This window comes from Balearica regulorum, chromosome 13 (assembly GCF_011004875.1).
Source record: "Balearica regulorum gibbericeps isolate bBalReg1 chromosome 13, bBalReg1.pri, whole genome shotgun sequence".
NCBI classification, from domain to species: domain Eukaryota; kingdom Metazoa; phylum Chordata; class Aves; order Gruiformes; family Gruidae; genus Balearica; species Balearica regulorum.
Genome location: NC_046196.1, coordinates 21,665,994 through 21,692,626, shown reverse-complemented (window position 1 = coordinate 21,692,626; position 26,633 = coordinate 21,665,994). Strand labels below are relative to the sequence as shown.

The 26,633-nt window shown below is 42.2% G+C and overlaps 1 protein-coding gene across 1 annotated transcript in view; it reads left to right on the top strand.

The window, feature by feature from the left end:
• Positions 1–26,633, top strand: part of GLG1 (golgi glycoprotein 1) — a 79,782-nt gene that overhangs the window by 16,238 nt on the left and 36,911 nt on the right. The window contains exons 2-3 of the mRNA XM_075765493.1: positions 23,311–23,343; positions 26,071–26,157. Of these exons, the coding sequence (XP_075621608.1) occupies positions 23,311–23,343; positions 26,071–26,157 (120 nt within the window). The remainder of the gene's footprint in view (positions 1–23,310; positions 23,344–26,070; positions 26,158–26,633) is intronic.

Here is a 26,633-nt window from a genome sequence, read left to right as displayed (position 1 = left end):
ATATTTGCTGGCGTTTGTATGTTCTTAAAGTGACCTATGTAAGGACCACCTCTTATGTTTTCTCCATGTTATTGTGTGTGAATTTCGGTGGACTCAACATCAAATAAAAATATCAGGCAGGCAGCTTTACCCTTAAGGGATAAAGTACTGTGTTTAAATTGGTTCATATTAACGAAGTTGGAATATGTTTAGTCTTTTCTCATTGAGCTAATTAGCAGAACTGTATTGCGTGTTCCTAGTTAATACATGTCTCTGTGTGTGTAAATGGATAATGAATGCATAACTGAGATTAGGAAAGGTAACCCTTCAGCAAACAGCCTGCAACACCGTCTCAGAGTTTGTTTCAGGAATTCTTTGCAATATTCAGCGAGAAATGCCAAGTCTGTCAGACAGATGGCTTTTATTCTTGTGTATATTCAACCCATTGCGGCTCCTGGTCTCTGTTGGTAGCAGCACTGACTGTATCGATGGAAAAGTGTATGTGCGGCCTGCTTCGACTTGCGTAGTGAGGGAATGACTGTGTGCGCGACGGCTTTAGGCAGCCTGTCGGATGCATTAATACTGTACCACTTGAAGGCTTGCCCTCTTCCTGTACTTTGGTGGCAAAGGGGGCATGAGAAGAAGCATGTGCCTTGTAAAAAGAAAGTTAGGAGCCTCGTGATCTTGTAAAGGGAATCCCAAGTAGAGCATTCTCTGTATGCATGAACGTCATGTGGTGTAACTTAAAAACACCCGCAAACCCCAACTTGTAGGTCTTGCTGAAGATTATAAACCTTCACTGACTCCCACTGAAATGATTTAGTGGTTGGTTGACTGAACAGACCCTTGGTCCAGGAGCTTTTCAGAATTGAAACTGGCAGGCAGTCCGAGGAGCCAGTTCCTGAGGTATGAGCAGTCTGCTTAAAAGCTTTTTTTATTAGACCTCAAAAACTTGTTAACTTGGTAGAAGCCTGGAGAGGGTCTGTTGTCACTCGCAGCCAGAGAAACCGGAGCCCGACTGGATCTTGAACTTTGTAAGAGAGAAGTCCCTGGAGCAGGCAGTTAGGAAACAGCATTAAGAGATAACATGGAAATCATGGGACTCTGAGGCAGAATCCACAGAAAACTGAACACACCCTCTTCATAAATTTGAGATCCTCCATCCCGTGCTATCTGAAAGCAGCAGTTGTGTAATATTGTGTTAGTATACTGTTTCCTTGAAGTCTTGAGAAAGATCACAAGATCAAAAACTAGCCAACAAAATTTGTTCTCCGTATTCCCTCAGAAATAAGTGGGAAAGTTGGAATTTTACGCTTTAGCATAATTGTAGAGCTCGCTTTCCGTGTTCTCTTATCTTCCATGTAATGTTGTTGGTTTTGTACCTAACTCTTGTCTGCTTTGTTTCATTGTTGATACAGCTCTTGTTTAAAAAAGGAAAAAACCCCTGTTATGTTATCAAGAGATTGTTCAAACATGACTAGAGATAAAATTAACTAGCAAGTCAGTGCTGAGTGCTTTGAGGAGTGGCTTCAGAGGATGGCTCACATTCCCATACTAAAAATGACCTCAGGCAGTGATATAAAAAGACATGGGTGGGCAAGAGATAATCAACTGGAGTGAAACTTTTCTTCCAGTGGTGGATATAAAAGGACAAGATCTAACCTTAACAGCAGGGTCAGTGGAAGACAGCTTTTTTTTTTTATATGTAGAAGTCTAAAAAGCAATTATTTGACAATTATCACTCTTCACTGCTTTCCGTGCTCATATGAGGCATAGCCGATCTGGCTCACGGCCTTTACGGAGCCTTTACCGAACAGCTTCAGTAAATGATTGCAATCACAGTGATTCTTTCCTGCAATTTTGTAGTTAGTCTCTGGCAAGAAGGTGGGAATCAAATGTGGACCGGGTTTCTAAAACTGCTGGGCTTACTGATGATTTTTTTTTTTGTTAATACCCTTTTCACCTAGGTTCTCCTGGCTGTGCTAAAGGAAAAACTGATGTACAGCTATGGATCATATCAAAGACTTCAAATATACTGGCAAATCTTTTGAGAATAGGCAACTACGTTCTGGAGTTTCACTGCAGTGAATTCCTAGTGCTGGTCCCGCGTATTGGCCGAAGGATTTTTCTCCCTGTGTAATTTGGTATCCGCTTGGATTTCCAACGGCACAGCTGTGCTGGTAAAGCATGTGGCTGGTTGATGTCATCCTAGGAAATATGTAGCAAAGGCCATAGCCATTCAGACTCCATAGGAGCAAAAGTGATGAGTTAATACAGTAATAGTATGGGGTTTCATCCTTTACTGCTTAATTTTCTGTAGTTCCCTGGCTAATAACATAATTGAATTTTCAGTTTTCTTCAACCTCTTAGGTACTTGAAAAGAACGCAGCTTTTGTTAATGGGTCAGCTACTGGCAGTTGTATTCATTGATGTAAGCGTTATTAAAGAGGCAACACAGCTGGTGGTCCACAGCTTGGTATATTGATGGTTGTGTTCAGAGATCTGCTTAATTCTGTGTTAAAATCGGATGCCTGGATGCGTTGCTGTACACAGACTCCTTTGCAGGCTGTCGGCAAGTAGTTCAAAAGCTGTTGCTGCTTAAAAATCAGAGAACCTTGCAGCCAGATAGGCTGATACAAAATCCTTTTCTTGATCTCACAGCAGCTTTACATTCTTCTGCAAGGATATCCTGGACCACATCTTTGGAGCTTTAGCTCCTTCAACTAGAATGTGTTTACATGAAATGCTTTCTTTGCTGCTGTTGGTTTATGAGGAGCCTGCTGTGCCACAGCTTGTTGCTGTGTGCTGGGTTAGGCCAGTTGAGTTGCTTGCAGGACTGATCTGTGAACTGAATTCCTGATTGAGCTGGAGGTTGCAGGGTAGACCCAAACCTTTGATCAACCATTAACTTGAGCGGTGCAGCTCCTGACACAGTTGCCTTTGCGATGGCGTTCAGGGCGCCAGTGTGAACAAAGAGCTGGAGATTGATAAGGGATGTGTAAAGAGTGGAGCAGGGCGGACGCTTAAGCCTAGTTTAAACTCTGGTCTCCAGAGGGGCAGGCAAGATCTAGCAAGTCCCACAGGCAAAATGGTCAAGGAGCTGGGCAAGACTTCTTAAACAAGTCTCTCTCACTTAAGAGTGCCTGTTAAAGCATGAAAGATGTACATGAAGCTCAACATCTGGAAGTCTTAAATCAAGTCCATTGCCTATGACTTTGCAATAACACCAGAAAATTGAAAATACAGTGTAGTGTTAAACTGAGGTACAGCCTTGCAATAGTATTGCTCTCTGTTTTCAAACTGTGTGGTTATTGTCTAATAACTTGAAGTGATCAATCTTGGAGGTTCTGGAGAAAAAGAAATGAATTCTCAAAAGTTGAGGTGCCCATGAGTCTTGTATAAGAAACAGCAGCAATAATTCCGTTTTATTAGACTTGGCAACATAAGACCTCTAAAACTAAGCTGGAGGGGCATTTGATTTAAGCATAATACTGTAAGTATTAGTGTATAAAAGAAGGTTCAAAGAGAAAGGATGCTCCAGACTGCATTTCCAGGTAGTTAAAAATGTCCGTAACGCCTTCTTTCCTTGCTGCCTCCTCTCTTCTTAATCCTGCCAGTGCCAGTGAATGTGACCAACGAGTGGAGCAGGACGAACATGCAGACGTGAGAGCTGCACAAATTTAACCAGTTGCTACGCTTTCTCTCCAGCATGGTTTACCCACGCTTTTCTTTCAGACTTAATTCTGTTTAATTTTGTACTGTGGTAAAAGGAGGCTTTCTGGTTAGACTAATTTGCCATTATTTTCTCTAGCATTGCTCAGACTTGCTGATTTGTTTTGCAAGTCTTAGAAGATGTCTGATCTGAAACCAGTTTTGGCAATCTGAGATACGCATGTATTGAAATGGATGCTCTCGGTCAATAAAAGGAGCGCCTTGATTTACAGTGAACTTTTGGGTGGCTCACAGATGGAAATGTGCTTTAGAGGGATATATTATGGAAATGCTTCGTTGTCCTTTCTAGTCAATATAGAAAGGTTGTCTGGTGCTATTTTTCTGGTGACCTGTTTCTAATTAACATGCAAATTAACTGCTTGGTGCTGGAGATGAGGATTGCATATATGAAGTGCTAATATGTGTTAGGCTGGGAAATCCCTGGCATCTGTTAAAGCTCCAGCACTGTCTACCTTGTGTGTGCTGCTGCCTGCAGAGTGGTTCCCTCTGGAGGAAGAGAGCTACTGCAGCCTGTTATCAAAGGGCTCCTTTGTCTCACTTTAGAGAGACCAGTTTTTAATTTTATGATGTTGATGCTTGTTGCCCCTCATAGGGGATTATTTGAGTGCATTTGCAGCCCGGTTCACCAAAACCGGCTGTTGTAAAACTGGATGAGATGAGCTACTTCAAATATTTCCCTGGAGGAATTGCAGTTGTTTCGTGAAGTAACTTATTGTTTCGTACTAGTGTTACAAATGGCAATTAAATGAAGAAATTAGCATATTTATTAATGCTTGTCATCACTTAAAATTTAGGTTTTTATTAAATGCTGCTGTACAATTTGTATTTAGAAAGCAGCTTTGATCTAATAGGTAGAGATGATTAATTTAGGAAAGGTCTGGTCAAAAAGTGAGGTTGTCTTTGTCCTTGAGGCATCTGCTTATTTTGATGTCACAAAACATCACATCTTTCCTCTTCAGTATTTTTGTGCCCACATTCCCTATTACCAATCATTGTAACAGCTGATTTAGTAACACATTTTGGCACAAGCTCTATAAGGTACAATAAGACCCCACTTGATTTTTGGATTGCAGCTTCTTTCTAGTGCTGGCAATTAAGAGAAGGGTCTTTTGTGCAAACTGAGCAAACTTGAAATGGAAAAAATGAAGCAAATAAGTGCTCAAAAGCCCTTTTCTTCTCCAAAACGCAACTAAATCTTTGTAACAGACTTATGTTGAAACATTGAACTGTCAACAAAATTTTAAAGTCTATTTTAAAGTAGAGGAAAAATGACTTTTAGTTGTGTAAATTGCTTTAAAGAGTTAATAACCAAATGGAGTCAGCTCTCTGCTTGCCTTTCCAAAGCACGTTGTCACCCGGTCTCTTGTGAGCTGGCTCCAGCGAAGACGGTGGGAGCGTGTGTGGTCAGTCTTAAACTGCACCAGCAAAGGGGGCTGGAAGTGAATCCGCCTGAAATTTTGTGCTAACTAGGTTGAGGCAATGTAGTAACAAAATTAGTTTTGTAAAAATAATTAGCATGGAGGCTGTTAATGAGCCTAATTAAAAGGAAAGACTTCTGAAAAAACAGCATGAATGACTTTTAAATTCAGGGGTGTTCTTGCATAGACTGTATTTAATTCCCCCCCCCCCCCCCCAAGATACTGTAAATCGACCTGACAAGAATTAAAGCATTTTAGCAACCTGCCTATCGGCATTTTACATTACGGTGCTGCTGTGTAAAGCCTGAATGCCGCACACCTTTCCTGGCTTTACGGTGTAAAGCCTCGCTCTGCTAATCCTGCTTCCACCGAAACTTTAAATAGAAGCTGAGGAAGAAGGATCAAACCTTCAGTTCGAAGAATTGATGGATTAATTCTGATTTGCTTATCTCGAAGGGCAGTAAGAACTGGCTTCTAGCGGTGAGCCCCACCTGCATTAGTAAGATCTCGCTTGTTCTGACAAGGTTTCCTGCTGCACAGCAGAGTTGTCGAAGGAGGCGATCTTCCAGAAACGTGTGGGGAGACTACCTGGGTGTTTTAGAGGGTGTCTTACGGCAAAAAGTCAGCAAACTTAGTGCCAAGTCTGTGCAATTGTTCTGGTTCTAAAGTGATATGTAGGGAAATTGGCTCTTCCAGATGTGCGGTACTTCCATGGAGAATCTCTTTCTCTGGTTCTGAAGTTAGATTGAGTGCTTGTGATAACGTGCTGAGCTGAAAATAGCAGAGTTAGTGTTTGTCCCCTTAGACCGGACAAATCGTGTTGCACCCACCTCCCCCTTCCCTAAAAGCAAGCCACAATTAGTCTTCGTTTGCAGAAGCAATTTTTATTTATGTAGCTGCGGAGCTCTCATCCGCCTACTGCTGCGGATGCTGTGTTCAGCAGGTTATCGTCCTTTGGCTCTTTAGGAATGGGGAGGCTGGGATCAGTCAAGGACAGTTCACTGGGAAGCACGAGAGAAGAATATATGCTTTAATAATATGTTTTCTTCCCAGTTTTGCATTGCAAGAACAAGTGAAACAATTTAGTTTTCTGAAGGCTATTGTTGTCTTGGGCAGTAACAATTGGTTACTTGAGGATGTAGGACCGTCATTGCTGAAATGGGGTAGCATCACTTCTACTCTGAGAAGCAGCTTTGCAAGTTCAAATGGGCAGAAGCCTTATATGTCTTAAATTACTTGCAAATGTGTGAATCTGTGGGAAACTGCAGTGCTAGTGCTTGTGGTAACAAGCCTGGGAGCTGAGTCAGAGCAAACGAGCCTTTCTTGCAGTGGTTTGAGTTGGGTTTGGTGTAGGGGCTCCCTTGTGGGTGTCACACGTCTCTAACAACTTGGTGGTTGCCTGCAAAATGCTAGGTTTGCGAGTCTTGGGCTCTAAAATGTAATCATAAATATAGCTGATAAGGAACAAATTAGCTTTTTTGCCTATGCTTTTTTTATTATTATTTACAGAAACACAGTGGTGCATCTAGCACAGGAAGGTGTGTGCAGTGTGGTGAAAACTTCAGAATAAGTCCTGAGATTTCCTGATATTAATCTATAATTCACTCTCATTTCTCATCCAATTTGCCTGAAGAATTGGCAGCCACTCTGACACAGTGGGAATTTTTTTTGTTTATAAAAAATTAACTTTTTGAGAGTCAGCCAAGCTATTCTGTCAGCCTGTAAGTGTAACTTCCTTGCAAGTTTGTGCCCTTCTTTGGTCTCTTATGGTAAGAGCTGCTACTAGGACTTTAGCGCTTGGATCGATAATCTCACTGGTCTTAGAGGGAGAATATAGAGATTTTTTTGCTAGCTTCTGGCCTGCTTTCAGGTTGAGCTTGGCCTGGGGATTGGTTTTGAGGGAGCAGGTCTAGGATAGGTCAGGTTGACCTAAGTTAATCTTGCACTTACCCTGTCATTCTTCCCCCCCAGCGGCATGGACTCTGGAAGCTGTTGTGAGTGGTGTCAGCTCAGTGGGAAGCAGGAAACCAGCAGAAAACTTCTCATAGAAGTTCTTGAGAAGAAGCAAGAAGGGGGTGTAGTTTGGGGCTTTTTGGATTATTCCCCCCCTCATATGGTCAACTAATGCATGTTATAATTCACCAACTATTCATCTTCTTCCTGAGTTCTGATATTCTTTGCTTAAGTACACCTGAAAATCACCAAAAAACTTTTGCTTTGCCATACGGATGCAATGCAAAGCTTTTTATCACTGAGAAGGGTTAGATGGACGTTTAATTGAATCACCCCTCTGTGCATCGTAGAATCGTTTAGGTTGGAAAAGACCTTAAGTTTACCAAGTCCAACCAAGTTAGCCTAGCACTGCCAAACCACATCGCTAAGCACCACAGCTACATACCTTCGAAGTACCCCCAGGGATGGTGACTCCTCCACTGCCCTGGGCAGCCTGTTAAGTGCTTGACAACCCTTTTGGTGAAGAAATTTTTCCTAATATCCAACCTAAACTTCCCCTGGTGCAACTTGAGGCCATTCATGCTTGTGAACCTTCTGTTGCTCTGTGGTAAATGCAGGTGACAGTGAAAACGTCAGTGCTTCAGCAGCCTGAGAGGTGTGAAGACAATAGGCTCATGGAGATTCTTTGCAGTCCAGTTACACCACCTTAGTTATGTGTAATACTTCATGAGTGTTTTATTTTGGAGTTAATTGTTTTAGGCTTTGTCTTGGAAAAAGGATGAGCTAAACCAGGAGAAGTTTCTTGTGCAGAAATAGCTGAAAACTAAAGTTATTCCACGGTATTTTCTCTCCTTGACCTCAGCATTAAGGCTAGTTTGGTAATTTGCTGGATTATCCATTATAAAATATGCTTCTTAATCTGGTTGTTTTAAGGTAATCTGGTAGATGCTATGTTATAGTTAGAAATATAAACCTGAATTTACTAAATTCAATTTTGCAGAAGCCTGAAAATGTTACTTTTGGAATGCCTGGGCTGTGGTTAACTGAAAATTGTCTGAACATGGCAGTTCTTAATTTGCTCTAAGGCTTTTCTGTCCTTGCTTCTTGTTTTCGAGGGTAGTGAGGATGGAGGTAATACCCTCTAGATTGGGCAAAGAGCAGTGAACCACTCATTTTGGTGCCAAGCCTAGCACTCACCATGAGCTATATATGTATAATATAACAACCCAAACTATTCTATGACTCCGATCTTGCTCTCACTGTTTAAATCATGTCTCTTCCTTATTGCGCCAAGTTCAAATGTAGTCTATAGAAAACTGTACAATAACTTTCCATTTATTGGGGAGGTTGGAAGACCCCTAAGGATTGCAGTTGAATGCTGAATAGTCGCTGGAGAAGATTTTGCTCCCGAGTTCCTTCTCCATCTGCTCTTGGTTTTTAGATGCCTCAAACTCTTGCCGGGTCACATTAGGGCCTTTACTCAAATGATACCACTGGAGTTTTGAATGCTCACTTTCAGTATATATTTTGCTAAGATTTAATCTTCACTTAAAAAAATCAAATAGTATGGCTCTCATAAGAGGTAGTATCAGTTGCTACTGTGCCAGGTATTCTTTCTTCATACACACCTACCAGGGATGCTCCTACCTCTCAGTGTTACTTGGAAATACCTGACTTGTTTCTGGAGATCTGTTTGATGCATCTAACCCTTTGGTATTTGGGTTTTATCTTTCCTCAAACATCGTCCCGTAACAATCATACCTCCAGCCTCTTCTCTACTCTGTATTGTATGGTAATCCTAAAATGTACAGATAAATTATTTGGTTACCTAGTTGGGTAAATTTTTAAGTTTTCTTTTCCTTTTGTATGGAGATTGACAAGTTTTTTCACCCAGCAGAGTTAATTCTCACCCTGAGCCAGAACTCAAGGCTAGTCAAAGACATCGCAGGAGACCAAAATAGGTGGATTTGGTTGCAATGTTGACCTGTGCTTAAAGCATTCAGATCTCACCTTGGTGTTGCAAAAGTTGCACTACCACAACATTTTTTTTCTTATCGTTAAGATAGAAATCTGCATGCAAGGGATTTAAACGCTCAAACTGTCTGGAAAACTGCTTACCTGAGGGTACTGCCATCAGCTTTTCCCCTGCATGTCTCAAAAAATATGCCACTGCCTTATTGTGGACATGCAAACCACATCGTGTTCCCATGCTGCTTGGATAAGAACAGAACAGACTCTTAAAATCCTATTCTCAGGTGTTACTGCTGGGGAAAGCATTTATTCGGCTTAGGGGTCAGGACAAAACGATCTCCCTGTGTTACCAGGTTCTGCAGAGATTACTGTCTGGGCTTTGCCTTCAGCATGTACTGGAAGTAATCCTGAAAACGAGGTATTGTCTGTTGTGCACTTCTGTGCCTGCAGAGACTGGAGATTTATAACTTTATTTCTTCAGCCATAACTGGGTTTCAGACAGTAGTAACCCCTTGCTTTAGGGTCTAGCTTCAAATAGGTTAGTATAACTATACACAGACCGCCACCATTAAGCAGAGAGTAGAATAAAGTATTTTCTATCAAGTGGCAATTGTTGCCTACTAAATACTTAAACTCTGAAGTTCTCTTTAAGATATAATTGAAAATTCAAGTTACGGCAAGAAGAAAGTGCAGTTGCTGCCCGTGCTTGCCTGCAGCCCTTCCAGCCTGCCCTGGCTGGTGCTGGCTTTTAGGTCTGTATTCCTAAGCCTTATAATTGATTTTGTTGTTTGTCAGAAATAATCAGGAGGAAGAATAACCAGTCGTTTGCGGAGCAGTTGAATTGTTGATTAAATTCCCGTATTTTGACAGGAGATACAGGTGGTGGTGCTGCGCTGAGCGGTGTGTTGTGTGTTGGTATAGAGCTGTCTGCAGCAGCGTAGTGTGGCAGGGACTAGCTTACTGCTTTTCTCCCCTTTCTCTCCCTCCTCCGTTATTTTCTCTCTGTCGTTATTAGCAGAGAAGCTGTAGGTGTGCTCAGTCTTTTTAATTGCAGCTTGTCTTTATTCATAGCTTTTTAAGTAGGAGTTATGGAAACAGTAATTGGAAGGATTTGCGGGCAGGTGTCTGGCTCTCCTGCATACAAGTAAGGCATCTTTCTACTTAATGTTGCTTTCCAGAAAGCTCTTCAAGCTCGCTTTTAAAATCCACCATCAAACATGCTGTCTTTTTTTTTTTTTTTTTCTTTTTTCCCCAAAGTTGCTCATCTGTGCAAAACTACTCAGCTACAATTTCTTCGTTTGGCTTAAGGGAAACTGTTACTGATCTGGCTGCTTACCATGGTATCATTTTAAATCCTCCGAATCACCATTACGGTCAGAATTTTCAAGCAAAATGCTTGGCTTAACGGCTCTATATAGCTATTGAGCTGAGCAGTTCAAGCTGAAAAACCCTAGTGCTTTTTGGAAAGGACCTCTCAAAACCATGACATGCATTAAAAGCCAAGCTTCTGTGGCAGAGAAGACCAGTACCTCTGGAGATGTGTGCTGCAGCTCAGTGCCCCAGGCTTCTCCCGGGAACAAGGTTAATTTAAACCCGTATCTAATGTTGTGAGGAAATGCAGTGCTTAAATAAGATGATGTATGTACAGTTTTCTTTGTTTTAGTTTTTAATCAGTGTGGTGAGCTGAAGAAAGGTACTTGGTTTGGTCCTGTAACAGGGCTTTTGTTTGCATGTTCTGAAGGCAAGCACAGTTTTTTATGTGGTAGTTTGTTACTAATCCCATGGAAACCTTGCCTTAGCAGTGACTGTAAAGACTTATTCGTGTTGATTTTTCTGTTGAGCAAAATCCAAGCAATTTAATCCAGGGTTAAAATAAACATTAGAGTTTGCTTTTCTTCCAGTTATATAAAGAAAACATTATGATTCATCCAGGTGAAAAGTTCTGCGGCTTGTACAATACCACGCTGGTCCTGGGCTTTTGAAGAAATTATGCCCTAGCAAAGGAGGAAAAAAATTGCATTTAAATTAGTTTGTGTTTTATATCTAGTCTCTTCAAATGACTTGTGGCTTGAATCTGCCTTTTCCCCTGTATTCTGTACGCAGATTCCTAAATAGCCCGAGCCTGCCGTGTGCTATGAATCAGGCCTGCCAGTGGGTTGATGACTCATTTCCTTATTGGTGCAGATGTGTATAGTAAATGTTTCTGGATAACTCTTTTCATGTGAAATGCAGCTCCCCTGTGAGTAACGAACAGACAACAATCACTTTCATTCGGCCTGCACAAAAACTTGGTCCTGAAGAAAAGCTCAAATGGCTTTTCTCACTGAAGACTGCACGGTTAGCTTGTAGCAAAGGGTAAGTCTTGGAAACTGCTGTGTTATACTGCTTTAGGGTTTTGAGTTGTGGTTTTGTTTGGTTTTTTTTTTCTTCTCTATTAAGCTTAAGAACAAGCTGCCATTTATACCACCACAATTCTTTAGGTCAATGTTCTAAGCATTTATTTAATCCAGTATGTCACGCCTTCTTTTGAATGGCCATGCTCTACCTTTAGGCCAAGCAGGAACGAGGCACTGCTATATTTTTCACATCAGTAAAGGCATTGGCACTGTAGGTCTGCTGAAAATCCCTTTCATAACGCTTGCGCGTGTAAAATCTAGGTGTGTGTTGCTGCAGTATAGCAGAGATGAGATAGTAAAGTGCTTTAGCCATGCTACGTTGCATGAGTCTCCAAAAAGAAAAATGGCAGTTCTGATTTTGATGCTGCTGCTGAGGTCCGGGACTGAGTGCTGCACCTAGCAGCTCTGGCGTGAGTCACTGCCTGGCTGCCTTTACTTGCCAGGGCATTTATAACTCGGTTTAATGTTGTGATGTATAATCTGTCTGAATGCAGAATGCCTAACGATGTTGTGAATCAGCTTATTTCATCTTGTCTTTCTGGTCTTTTCCTTTTTTCTTGTCGTGGCTCTTACGAAAGGAGAACCAGACGCTAGGGAAATCAATTTACCACAACAATTTGTGTGGCTCCCAGGCAGATTGATTTAAATAAGCAAGAAACTTAGATTTTAATAATTTCAGTCTTGCTTGAACACTCTAGTAATTTTTCTAGAGCTTTCTAGTCTGGTGATATTATTTTGCAGCTAATTTTAGCTTTTATTGCAAAGCTTGGTATGTTTCCTGACTAAATTGATATGATCTGTAATTATTTAAATGCTTGCATCTTAATATTTCTATCTTTTTTTTAATAATGTTTAAAAATGGCAAGACATTATCTACTGAATTACTTTTCCATGCATCAAGCTGCTTTTGGATAGAAATGGAAACTTAATTAAAAGGCAGAAGATGAGTATTGTTAAAGTAGAACTGAAGTACTCAAATACTGGATCACAACAGTTGTTTTACAGGGAAAAGTTGTTAACACATCAGTCTAGCTTTCCTGGTCATTATTTTTTTTCTTTCTAATGATTAGAAGAAATGATTCTTTTTTTTCTCAGTTCCTGTGCAGTTTCTCAGCTTCAAGGTATTGAAGTGAAGGCAGTTGTAATTGAGAACCCATTTTTTCCGCACGTGCGGAAAAGGCTCGTTTGTCAGAAGTTGGTGATGAGCTCCCAGAGGAGGAAAGGAAAGGAACGGTTTGCCCTAGCAGTGTACTAGCAGGTTCCTGAGCTGTGTATTGATGGCTTCAAAAGCAGAAGCAGCCAGCACGGGTCCCCTGTCACACAGCAGGATGTGATTTCACCGGCATCTTTGTGAATTTTGAATTTTATGCGTCTTGCCCAGTCTTGTTGCTTGGTGGTTGTTTCTGTCCTCCAGTGTGCGAGGAGAGAGGACTTGACTTCTGGCTGCTTGTGCTCTCTTGAATGTCTTTGATTTCTTGGTCAGTCCGGCTGGTGGTGAGTACTTCTTTGTGACTAAGGCTTTGCTTGACTTATCCGGTATTTTTTGGTTGACTCAGATGACATTTAACCATAATTCATGTTTCTGAGGAGAACGACAAAATGGATAACTAGAGCTGTTTAATTGAGTGTAACAGGATGGATGCCCTACCTGGCTACCTTAAAGTTTTGAAACTTACTGTTGAATGCCTTCTAATTGTTTTTTTTATAAAGGACATAAAATTGGTGGTAGATTGTTGTTAGCTATTATTTGGTGTCGTGGTTTAACCCAGCAGGCAGCTAAAACAACCACACAGCCGTTCGCTCACGTCCCCCCCTCTGTGGGATGTGGGGAGGAAAAAAAAAAGTAAAACTAGTGGGTTGAGATAAAGACAGTTTAATATGACAGAAAAGGAAGAAAATAATACTAATGATAAAAGAATATTATCCTAGTGATGCACAGGACAGTTATTCACCACCCGTGGACCACCGATGCCCAGCTAGTTCCTGAGCCACGATCTAAACCCCCACCCAGCTTCCTCCCAGTTATATATGGAGCATGATGTCATATGGTATGGAAGTATTCCTTTGGGTCAGCTGTCCTGGCTCTGTCCCCTCCCAGCTTCTTCTGTGCCCCCAGCCTCCTCAAAAAGTCCTTGACTTGGTGTAAATATCACCCAGCAACACCAAACCATCAGTGTGTTATCAAAATTATTCTCACCCTGAATCCAAAACACAGCACTATACCCACTACTAGAAAGAAAATTAACTCTATCCCAGTTGAAACCAGGACATTTGGGAAGCACAGCTCCATGCTGGCTTCTGAAGCACAGGATAGCGTAGGGAGCAGGGGATATTTTGGATGTGCATCTCATGGGCAGCTCTTCCTGTATAGGAGGGACTTGAAATGGAAGCAGGGCACCGTGCTGCTTCTAGGACTCCCTAAAAATAGCCTCTGGACCTTTCCTGCCGAGTTCAGTGGGTGATGGTGAGAATCCAGCAAAAAAGATCTCATGGGGGAAACTCGTACAGGGCTGGAGAAGTCCTCTGGCCTGCCGAGGCGGCGTCCTAATTCTCTGTCGCAGAGCGATGGTGCTTGCAAGCTGCCGTTGTGGGCTGTGCTGTAGACCTTAATATGTGTTACCACTTTGTGCTTGTTTGCACGTATTCCCGCTGTGTACAAAGGCAGTGCTGTTCCTTAAGTGAATTTATAACAGCCTCTCTCTGTGACTTTTGCCTCTCTAGTGTAACGAGATGTGCTATTTTGAATAACCAGAAAGTTTTCAACAGAGAAGTTTCTTTGGGAGAATTGGAGAATGAATAATGTAGCAAGTCCAGCTTTTTTTCTGACCTAGGCTGATCTCTTAAAGTATTTTAAAATCCAGACTTCTAGCCCTTGTAAGTGGTGTCAAGTCAAGAGCTTGTGCGCAGCACGGCTCTTCTCAGCTCCTGTGTTATGTTTGACATAACAAACTTAGGTTGGAACGTGTCCTAACAGTGTTTTAATTGCTGATACCCCAGCATCGGGGCGCCTCAGGTCGCCATTGGGTTTTCCCGATGCGATACCTACAGCTTTTTCAGTGAACTTGTGAGTGTTGTAATGAAGGAGAGGACAGGCACAGCTGAGGAGAGGGTGGTGGCTGGGCATGGTCGTCGGGTGTTTGTTGTAGGGGTTTTGTCGTGTTTTGAATAGTACTGTGATAAAATTGACACGTACAGGGGATGATGAAGTCAGTGATTGTGGTTAATGCTGAAGTGTGAGAAGAACCGAAATAGTTTATTTTAACAGCAGGGAGTTGCCTGGCTCGGGGCTCTCGTTCTTCACCTGCCTCTTAGCGTGGGGAAGAAGCAAGAGATGTGTTGGGGCCCTGTGGATCTTCTGACAAAAATTCCTGTGTTTTATTCCAAATCCAGCTGTTAGAAGTGGCTGAACACTGCCTGTGCTAAGGCTGCCCCTGCCTTTGAGGGAGACTTCCCCATCGCACTTAATCTCTCAGGAAGGCAGCTGGACTGACAGCCAGGGTCCAGGAGATTTTGTGTTTTCAGGGTATCTCTTGCAGAGTAACAGTGCTACAGAGCTGCCCCCTCTGCCTTTGGCATCACGAGGTGGTCAGCTGTAACGAAGAGACGCTGAGTATGGCAGCGGAATTCAAGAGGGTGTAAGTCATGTGGAAAGCTAAACCAGTCCTTTTCTCATAACAGCAAGGGACTAGTGCTGGGTGTTGTGCAAGAACTTGCAGGTCTATTTATCCATATGCAATGTCCAGCACTTTTTGGAAGTGCTGGTGTTAAATGTAACTGTGGCTCCGTTGCTCTGATCTGAAATACTGATGGCTGTGCTGGAGGTAACTCAAGATACATTTTTGTCCCTGTTCTTAAAAAAAAACAATTGGTGCAAGTGGGGAGGGAGGAGTAGGGCTTTCACCACTGTCCTGAAGGAAGGAAGACTTCAAAATAAAATAATTGTTCTTGCGGTTTGTGGTTAAGGCTGGAGCGACTTCTTTGAGGTATTTGATTTTTATTGCCTGTAAGGAGAATAGCTGGCAGGAGTTAAAAATAATTGAGTGTGCTTCCCAGCTGTTGGGATGCTCCTCTTTGGTTCAGAGGTGGAATGTGGGAATGTAAATCACCAGGATTAACGCAGGGCTGCTCGTGCCCCTGAACGATGGGCACGAGATGCTTATTGCGCCTTGGCGAGGCTCGGCACCCTGATTGACGGGACACGTGTCTTGATGAAAGAGCGGGGGAAAATGCTCTGGGGAAGGATTTTTGGGAGCACTGTATGGCTTTCAGTGTGGAAAATTGGAGTCATGAGCCCACATGTTGAATAACAAAGACAGATATGAATATTGGCTGGCTGGGTGTTTAGAGCATTGTTCTCTGTTTATGCTGAATGAAGCAAGAGCCCTTGGTGGGGGAGCCTGGCAATGATTAGAGATACTATCCAGCACATGAGCAATGGTATTGTAATGAAGCTGCCTGCAAGCGGGGAATGTCGGAGCTTGATTGCTTTGCTTTGCAGCATAACACTTCATTAAGTTGTGGGAGTGGGGAGATGAGTAAGCAGTGTTTGCTCTGACACCTGCGCTTGAGCGCTGCGTGTGTCTTGGGACGCAGAGCTTTTGGTATGAACTTTTTCCTTAGCTTCTGTACAAAGCTAATTTAGAAAGGATTTCTCTGGTTCCAGGCCATGCGCATCCAAAACGTTATTCTCCCAGGAGCGGAGGATGTTTAGAACAACATGCTCCTCTTGGGAGACAGGGCCTTTACCACACCGTGTACAAGAACTTTTTATTTAGTGTAAAACTGAATCTGTCTTGTGAACTCTGTGGCTTTTTGGAAGCTTTCTGTCAAGTTAAGCTCAACCTGGGGCACTAGGGTACATACAGTCAGAAAATGTGAAGTCTCTGTATTGAGAATAAGTGATGAAAGTTGACTTACTAAGAGATGATGAACATATTTAATAAAAGCTTTTTCATTAGCTGTTGCACAGAGTTATTTGTTGGAGCCTGTGTTCCTTTCTTCACTCATTTTTCCTCTGCATCCCCTAGCAGATACTGTGCAGTACTGCCAAAACCTGTGCTGTTGATTGCTCTTCAGTTATGCTGGGATGTTTCTGTTGGGGTAAGGCAGAGTGTCGTCCAGGAAGGTAGTTTCAGAGGTAGGTTGTCTCACTGTAGCTTAAATAGAAGTATGGGCTGGCTGATGCTGCAGGTAGAGATGCCACTGTGCTTTCCCAGTAATCTGACTGGTACTGGTGGAACGCCTCCATAAGCCTGTTTGTACTAGCCTGGCAGAAAACTCTAACGTGGCAAAGAGCTTTTCTGTTGATTTGCTGAGTTTTGGACTCTGCCATGAGCTGAAGTCAGCGGCAAGGGCCGAGGAAGACGGCAGACTCCCTGCCACTTGATCGGTGGGATATCAGGTCAGTTAAGTAGTCTGCTGTGGTTTCACCCAGCTCTTTAACAGCTCTCCTGCTTTCCTCCCCTCTTGTGACACTACCAGCATCCTTGCATGCCTTTTGGTCTCTAAATTTGTTGCCAGTGTTGAGAGCAAGCTTTCCAGGAGCAAATCCTGAAACCTCCCTGGCTGGATCTGCAGCTCGGTGTCGGTGCTATGCTTAGTAGCAGAGCTCTGTTGTGGAGGAGTGTTATGGGAAACACTATATCTGGTAGCAGTGCTGCCAAAGTTCTGTGGCAAACACAGAATTTCAGGGTCTGTCTTGCTCCACAACGCATCGAGACCAGCTGGAAAGTGTCCAGGAGGAGGAAGAGGGGACTAAGGGAAGAACAAACAGAAACATCTGGGGCAAATTTGCTTTGATTGTGTCAAGTGTTAGAACGTGCTCTGCTGTGTGGATCAGTGTTGAAATGAGAAAAGTCCCTGCTAAGAGGACTTGAGAGTCCCCCCATGCAGGGGGACAGAAGCAGCAGGGACAAGAATAGCTCGTGCAAGCGGGCTGTTTCGTGCAGAGCTGGCGCTTCCAGCACGGAGCAGCTGTGCAGCCTTCATGTACCTGCCTTGCAGCTTGGCACAGGGACAGCCAGCTGGGAGAAAGTGCTCTGCTGGTAAGAAATAACCAACGAAGGTGTTTGGTTTGAGTGAATGGAATCAGGGTGTTTCCTTTAATTGCACCGTGATCTGTGTTCACTTTTGATGCATCAGAAATAAAACATGAATGTTTTCTGTTTTACTGCCTATGGTATTTGCACAGGCAGGGATCTCTGCTGTGGAGGAAAGGCATGCAGCCTGCTAAAGACTTTGTTTCATGTCCAGCAAATGTGAAACGAGCAAAACATGACAATTACTAAAACTCTATTGAAAGCTACATAGGAAAGGGTAAGACTTGCTAAACTTTCTTGGTGTTTGAAGCAGATACTGAACATTGGATCCTCAAAGTGTGAGTGGGCAAAGCCAGCTTTGTCCTTGGCTCCTTTTTCCTTGGCCCCTAGGCCAGTGGGAGACGCAACATGTTGTGCTGAGGTTTTTTGATCTTGCTTTGAGATATCTTTTCTGAATGAGCATACTTGTCTTAATGGCGTCATGCCTGTGGAGGATATAAAATTTAGCATAGATGGAGAAGTTTCTGGAATCTAGAATTAGGTTAAAACAGTGAAAACCACAATTGTAGAATTTGGTGTTTGGGGTGATTTACTACTTGTGCTTTGCGTGTGTGGGATGGCTAAAGAAATTGCTGCTGGTCCTGATAATTTGACTTCCACAGGCAAAGTTTTGTATATGTTTTGGAGGGGGTTGTTAGGTGTTTGTGGACAACTTGTATTGTTAAGTTTGCATAAACTAGGAGTGCCTAACCAATGTGGAAATAATTATTCTGTCAGATGATATGCAGTGTTGCAGACTTTGGTGCTCTAAGTGGGGAAAAATTATTTATGTGAAATAAGCAAGATATATGGAAGCTAGGAGCTTGATAACTTTGGTGTGTGATATATGTGTGGTACCATGCTTCAAACTGGCTTTTTTCAGAGCATGAATGATAAGTGTAGAGGGTTTTTGCTGACATGACAACGCTCGGTTTGTTTTTAGTGCTAACAGTTCACTGGCATTAGAGTGTATTTCAAGCTCAGCTTAACAAGTTTAACTTTCATTGCTCACTAAACGTGTAATTAAATTACAAAGTCTTCTCATCTGTTTTGAACTTAAATTATCACTGCTTTTAACTTTTTTTTATCACACATGACTCTTTCAGGAGTGCAGGATGTGTGAAAACGGTTTACTGTAGCCATATGCTTGTTGGCACAGAATTCCAGGATGTTTCAGTAGGTTTGAAGCATGGGTGGTTGTGCGATGTGCGGTTTTTCTTTTACAAAAGCTGTGTTGATTCTTGCCTAGACTACTGTATGTGCTCTTGTTTCCACAAATTCTTCTGCAGAATCGTTTCTAGTGGCTGCCTAGGGAATGGATCAGGATTGCAGGAGGGTGGCTCCCCCGGATCTCTCCTTGATCCCTGCTTTGCTCCTAGCCTGTGCTGTTTTTCTGGTGTCCTAAGTCTAGCTAGCTTGATGCCTGTGGATTCAGTTGCCTTATTGTGAGCTTCCTGTCCCAGCTGGGTGTGTTTGGCATGAAGGAGATTGCTGTTACCTGTGGGAAGGACACAGCTAAGAAGTAATTTTCCCTTTAGCAGCCTGATAGCCTCCTTGTTAGAAGCTTCTGGGCCAGCAGGCCTCCTCTACCATATCTCTACAGGTATTAGCAATAAATGTGTTTAGGTCAGAGTGGAAAATTGCAACGCTGTGGCTAGGAACCATGAGCTGCCTGTACTGCGTATCCATGTGCACCATGCCCTGCAGTGTATTGTATGTGTGACGGTGCAAAAACTGGGGAACACCCACAGCCTGGCTGGACTTCTGCCTACCTTCTCTTTCAGGAGAAGGTAGCTGCTTTAATTAACATCCTTTCCTAATTGACCTGTTCCATCTTTTTGCAATCTGTTCCTGAATTTAGGGAGAACACATCTACTGGGTTCCTCCTATCCACAAGCAAATTACCTTTTTATTTTGCCAGTTTACTCTATGCTCGTTCTTGGTGGTTTTTGCTTGAGCGAGTCCAAAGTCTTGTCTTCAATGCTTGAAGATTATCTGTAGTTGGTATTTGAGATACGCCTGTTCCTTACTTTTCAACAAGTGCACTGTTACTCCTGTCTTAAAAGAATAGCGGAAACGTCTGCTGTCATGCCCTGTTCCTGCTCTAAGAAGGGATTAAATTCTAGGAATAAAGGCACTTGTGAGGTTGACTTCACTCTTCTATTTGCATGACATTTGCAAGGGAGCAAAGGAAAGGAAGGTCAGGCAGCTGCCGATGATTAAAATAATCCCTGCAGAGAGTTCTCCCAAGACCTTGAGTTTCTTCCACAGTAGTTGATTAGGATTCTTACCTTGCTTTTCAAAATCTAGTGGTGTGAATTAATTTTTTTTTTTTAGGGGGTGATGAAGTAAGATCAAATCAAGTCTGTTTTGTATACACAGCTGAAAAGGCCCCTGCCTCTTGAGCTCTGGGGGTGACAGTAATTGCTCCCCAGGCAGTGTGCTCTTCACTAGATGGTAATGCATGATACTTGTCCAAGATATAGCTATGACTAAGTATTACTGGGGATCAGTATAACGATGGTCCGTTTCTGAAGCTAAAACACCCAATGCCTTGTGCCTCCCTGAGCCTGGGTAGTGGTGGTGGGTTGCTCATTTGCTGTATAGTTTTGACCTAGTTTAAAACTGCTGCTGAAGCAGAGATTTAGAAAGGGATGGCTGGCTATTGCGGCTTGTTTCACTGAATTGAGATCTGGTGGATGAGAAAAGGCGCTTTTAAACACAATGGTGTTGACAACCTCATAGTCTGGTGCTGATTTGACTTCCTACAAACCTTTGAATTTCTCTTTAGAGTTCACACCGCTAATGCGGTAGGACTTATGCCTCTTCTATGTGGTTGAATGGAAGGAAATGCTTTTTCTGTTCAGGTTTTCTTACAGCTGGTACTTGGTCTAAACTCTGCTTTTCCTGGGAGGTAGGAAGTGGTGTTCATACCCCGGAATGTGAGTGTTAGTGTGCAAAGGAGGAGTTTGGAGAGCTTTTTAGAGAACTGCAAAGGGAGGCAATATATTGCCATCAAAGCTGCTAAACAGCAAAAGCTCCTGTGAGCCCAGAGGCACATGTACTTTCTGTAAAGTCTGTTTTTAATCCTTCAATTAGGAGATGTGAGACGAGTCCTTCTCCCCCGCTAATCAGTGGAACGTCCTCCTTGCCATCAGCTTCCTCTCTAAAATGCCTCAGCTAGCTGGCGGTGGGGTCTGGGCTGCTCTCCTTCCCTCTGCCCCCGGGGGCTCGAGCATGTGTTCCTCAAGTGTAGGAATGATGCAGTGCAGCTTTTCTTGCTCTTCAACTTATCTTAGTGGTAATTTGAAATGTACCTTTTTCTTCATGACTCCTACTACACAAACGTATTGTTCTGAAACCGCTCTTACTTGGAAGGTTTCCTGGGTGGATGTAGCAGATAGAGGGCCACAGACTGTCTCCTTAGAAAGGCAGAATGGGTGTGGGTTGCTTTTATTTAACTGGGTGGGGAGATTTTTCTTCCTCAAACTCAGCCCTTCAGTTGATCAGACACAAGACAAAAAGGATTATTTTTCTCCTTTTGCTTCAGTTAAATTGGGAGAAGCAGGTCAACATTGCCACTGAACCCGCCTGTCCTACACTTGTAGCGGTAAGAGGGAAGAGGAGGCACAGCTTTTAGCTAGCAGGTGGTCATCGTGTGCCACATTTAAAGGGTTATTGGCTAGATCTTCTGCTTTCGCATATTGAAGTACTGAACTGTGAATGTAAGCAGTACTGAAGGTTTAACTTCCATTACTCTTATCACAAGAATAATAAGGCTTGATTTCTCAGAGCCGAGGTTTGCTGCAGAGTCCAGGGAAGACTGGTATTTCAGTGTGCAGTATTTTAATGTTGCATATTTCAAGAAAAGCTTGTTTAAGCTTCCCAAGTTGGTGAGAACCAATCTGTTATCTTTCTAGGGCTCATTTTTCCAGAAGACAACCCAGGCTTTTATCTTTGGTGGATTTGAAGTAACGGTTACTGGCTTGGAGGATGCAAAACTAATTGAAATGACCAAGAAGGGTTTTGGGAGAGTGCTTTCTGGCCCTTACAGATTCTTCTGTTTGCAGATTCTGTTAGATAAGTCCTGTCCTCTAAAGGAGAATGACAGCGCTAGCCTTCTTTTATAAAGAAACTATCCTTGACTGAAAGACTGAGACAGCAACTTCAGTGGAGGGCATTCTGACTCTGCTTTTTGAAATTAGCTTAGTCTAAAGCCTCCGTCTGTTGCTGAATGATTAGGATGGGTGCAGAAAATTAAGGGAAAACCATAATAGTACTGGTCTTGGAGGATGCTTTAAAATAGTATAATTTGGATGTCATCTTAGTTTTCAGTTGTGAGAATCAGTTGTGCAGTCTGAGGATAATGAGCAGGCATCTGCTAGCCTTCTAAAAAACAGTCAATATCCCAGTTTTCAAATTTATCATTATTTTGGGAGATACAGTTTTAGATGGTGTTAGTCTGACCAAATGGCAATTAATTACTGTGATCCTTCAAGTACCCTTTTGTTTTATATGTTCTAAGTGGAGAGGTAATTTCTGCCACTTCCTGCTATACAAAATAAAAGTACTTTAGTTAATAATGGCTGTAATTAAGGACTTGGAAACATTTCCCATGCTCTTTTTTCCCATAAACTAAAGCAGCAATGGTGCAGGTGTTGGCATAACATGTTGTGCAGCGACAAATGCTTGCACTGAAAAACTCTTTGGGATGTAGGCTGCTTGCTTCCAAAACCCATGAAATGCTAGTTCTCTTATGTGAAATATCTGAGGTCTGAAGTGTTAGTGTCAGTGATGTGTTTAAGCTTTGAGTGGTTTTGAGTATCTGTGGCTCTTAAAGCATGTCTGGCATCTTCAGTATCGGTGGAAGCAGTGATTTTTGTGAGTCAGAGTTGATTTTTTTTTCTGTGGATATGATGGGCAGGTGATTTTTGTCCTGCATTTGCACTGTTTTGCTGTGGAGATAAGATACGGATTTGTATGATGAATGTTTTTCAAGGGGTTCTCCATTGTGAGAGCTGCTCAGGCTGGAAGGAGGACAGGGTGGTTTGCAGCCGGAGTCTTTCCAAAGCGGCTCCCTGTGGAGCGTGGGTGTTTCTCTCGAACCTGCTAACTGGTCTGGTGGAGGCTGTGCCTTAGGACTGGTCATGAGGACATGAGTACCTTCATTACTATAAAATAAAGAATATACCAAATATTTTGAAATGATATGTGAACGCTGGATGTTACCAGTTTCTCGTGGTTGAAGGCGTAAATCTCAGGGCTGCTTTGGACTGGCCCGTCTGTGTATAGCCAAAAGAAAAGATGTTGCTTCTCAAATGGAGAATATGATTGTTTCGATCTGGGGGAGGGAAGCATGTGCTACCTTTCTCCTTCACTTGTATGCATGAAACTTTTTTTTTTTTTTTTTAAAACTCTGCTACCACATCTTTGTTTTTCCACAGATGTTCTATTGCTGCCTTAGTTCGGGCAATTGGGCCAAACACAAGTGCGCTCATTATGTTTTTGCAGTGTCTACATAAATGCTGCTGCTCTTCTGCCATTTATGTTCTGGAGAGTTAAGACAGCATTGTGTCTGAAGTGCCTGTTCTTTCTATCTTTTTCGTACTCAGATATCGCTCTTATTATGCAGCTTTTAAAATTTCCTATTGCTTATGTCAAATTGTCTCCTACAATAAAAATGAGTTGACAGTATGTTAGTTTCTATAAGTTTATACTTTTCTGTATGTTAAATGCATCACCTCAGTAGTGAACTGACACTCCATTTTTTTTCTCTCCTTTCAGCCAGATAATGAAATCTCTTCAGACTGCAATCATGTAAGTATTACTGTTATTTTATTCAGACTCTAGCTACAGTATTTGCACCTTACAGCTGATAAGGGATGTAGGTATTTTGCATCATTTGGTAGTTTGCAGAAGGCATTAATCAGGACATGTTTTGGTTTCTGTGCTGGTCTGTGGAAGAAGAATGCAAGATGACTTCTTTAACCCAGTATAGCCGCTGTGGTCTTACTGGAGACTTCAGACTGGAATGTATCCAAGAGCTTTATAAAATGTACATTTGCGTCAGAGGAGGCTAGCAGACGTCTTTCCTATTTTATGTCTGGGGGGTGGTTCCCGTGAGTTACTGGGAGAGCTATGATGTGCTCCTTTTGGGAAAGATGTGAGCAGTACTGAATTTAAACTCTTAATTTCAGCTGTTGAAGCCTTCTGTATTACTTTCACAGCTGCTAAATTCTTAGACTTGCTTGGAAAATGCTGTGGGGGTGTGATGTTTAGAGGCAGTTTGAACCACTTGGCTGGTTTTAGAACAGATTTCCTCTCAGCACTGTGTTTAACAGCGAGCAAACTGTTAGCCAGTTTTCAGGCTGTCAAACTGACTCTTCAAATCCCGAGACTCTACCAAAAAAGAAACAAAGCAGAGCTAGGTTTCCTTTGGCTGTTCTCTTTGGCGTTCTGTTAGAACACACCACATCGAGATCCTTAATTTTGTGGTTAGCCCTAGACACAGACACACGCATACCTCAAAGATGGTCTTAGTTTCACATGCTCAAGAAGCTGTATTTTGGTTTATTATTGGAAGATATATTCCAGAAATGAAACCTGACCATGCTGTACAACCAATAATTTCCAACTGTGTTTATAAATTAACCTTTAGCACTGTGCTGCCTGAATTCACGGCAGCTGTAATTCTCTGTGGTGCAGGGTTGGATCGGATGAAGGGCACATCATGTTTCTGTTTCTTTTTTTTTTTAAAGGGAAAACTTCAGTAATTAAAACATACCTACCTGACACTTAAATGCACCAATAGAAATTACCTGAGTGCAGAATAAATTGAGAATTATAGAAGTCAAAGTTTGGACCTTTTGCTGGATTAAATGTCAGCATCTGTGCCACAAGGCAGATGTCAGGCTGCTGTGGATTATAGAAAGCTATTCACAAATAGGAAGTGTGGGCAAAGTCTCGTTTTCCCAGGCAGAAATTATAGGGGAGTGATCAAAAGCCAGACCACAGAGAGGTGTCTCGTATCCAAATATTTTCTTTGCCTCTTTCTGCAGTCTCTAGTAGTACAACTGCTGATCATCTTTTGGGGAAAATATTGCCTAGCGCTAAAATCTGGATTTTTAAGCTGCACGTTTAACCATCCTTCTGTCTGTGGGAAGGTTCCTTTGAAGAGCATCTCGTTTCGAGACTCTCCAAAGTTCGAGATTACAAATGCAGAGGTGGATTCTTAGGGTGCTGGACCTCATTCCTTATGATCCTGCTGGGAGAGATCTACAGCATTCTTCACGAGGACAGATTCCTTGTTTATTCACTTTTATCTATTAAACCTGTATATTTACAACTTCTCACTCCCTATGAAATACCCTAGGATCCCATGATCTCTTTTTTTTTTTTAAACTTTTCACAGCTCCATGATATGAGGTGTGGAAGACAGTGCAGCCAGCCATGCGGATTCCATTTTTAGTTCTCTGCGCGTGCTTCCACCCTCTTGGAGCTGATGTAAAACTAGTTTCCTTGTGTATGGGCATGTTTTTGTGTTTTGCGTACAATTGAAACGTCAAAATAGTTTGACCAAACTGTTTATCTTTTTTTATATTAATATGATTTTGTCACAAAGGCAGAGTATTTGAAATGAATTTTTAAAACTGTTTAATCTTTATGAAAAAATGTTTAAATGCAACTTAAGTTCCTAGAGAAAACCAAATGAGCTGATAGATGCTTTTCTCAGGCAACATCTCAGCTATGAATTTGCTGAGGTTTTGCTATCGTACCCTGTATTTTTACTTTATGGTGTTTCAGGAGGACATCTGGGATGTGTATATAACTGCAGAGCATCACTTGCCCAAGATTTATTCTTGCACAATGACCAAATGCATCTAGGCTCCTACGTGAGCTAATCTGTGGCTCCTAGAAGAACAGTTGTCCTTACCGAGGTGTTTTGCAGTCTAACCTCTAACATATCGTTGAGCTTAGCAAGAGAGAGAACTGCCTATAGGTTTGAAAAATGTCTGCATCCAAAAACTTGTTTGGTCACAGCCCCTCACGGAAGGAAGTGAACAAGGGACCAGCTGCACTGTCCTCTTTCCTTTTTTGTTAGGCTTTTATTAGGTTTTCAGCATGAGATCTGCTCGTATGGAGGATGACATCAGTTTTATTAGGTCATTTGCATTAGGCAGACATGGCACAGAAAGGTGTGGTGGGCTAAAGATGTTGTTAATATGCAGCAGGTAGCAAGTTACAGCTTTCATTGTTTTATCCTTTCAGTTATGAATTTGTCTTCATTAGATGTATTTCCTTTTAATGAGTTGGCTCATGACCTTATGGAGAGATTTTCAATAGTCTCAATTTGTTCAAGATGAGGAAATTATTGCAGAAACGAAGGGACAAAGTTGTTGTCAAGGAGACTTTGCATTAATTGTTGCACTTAGATGATGATACGGATTGGAAATAAAGGATGTTTCATTTTTTTCTGAGGCAAAATACTTGTCATTCTCCATGGGAAGCTCTTAAACCCCCTTTCTACAAATGCTTTCTCTGTAGCTCTTGTGGAACTACAAGCTGAACCTGACTACAGATCCGAAGTTTGAATCCGTGGCCAGAGAAGTCTGCAAGTCCACTATCGCAGAGGTAAGCCAGAAGAAAGGCACAGCTGTTACTGCGGCACTAAGGTTTTTTCAATTTCTTTGTGTTAGTGAATGGGTGTGCGAATAATGTTTTGTGTTTGGGGAAGCTCTAGCCTCATGTGCCGAATTACTAGGTGTAATTAATTCAATCTCCTTGCAGAAAAAGCCAGTTACCTTAGCGATGCCAGGCAAAGAGGAGGGGGAAAGAAATTATAAACTAAGAACCCATCAGCTCTTATGTGACCTTTTGTCAGAAATCTGTTGTGGATTGGACTTGTCCCCTCTTGATCAAGTGTTGGACAATTGTAGCAGTGTTGGTGTAGCAGGAGTTCCACCGAATTTAGTGTGTTTTATTTAAACGAAAAAAAAGTTGTATAAATACCAATAATCATGTGTGTTTGATCTTCTGATACTTAATACTGAAGCAGGTGCATAAACTGTTCCACTAATTTTTAAAAGTATTTCTAAAACACTCTTTAA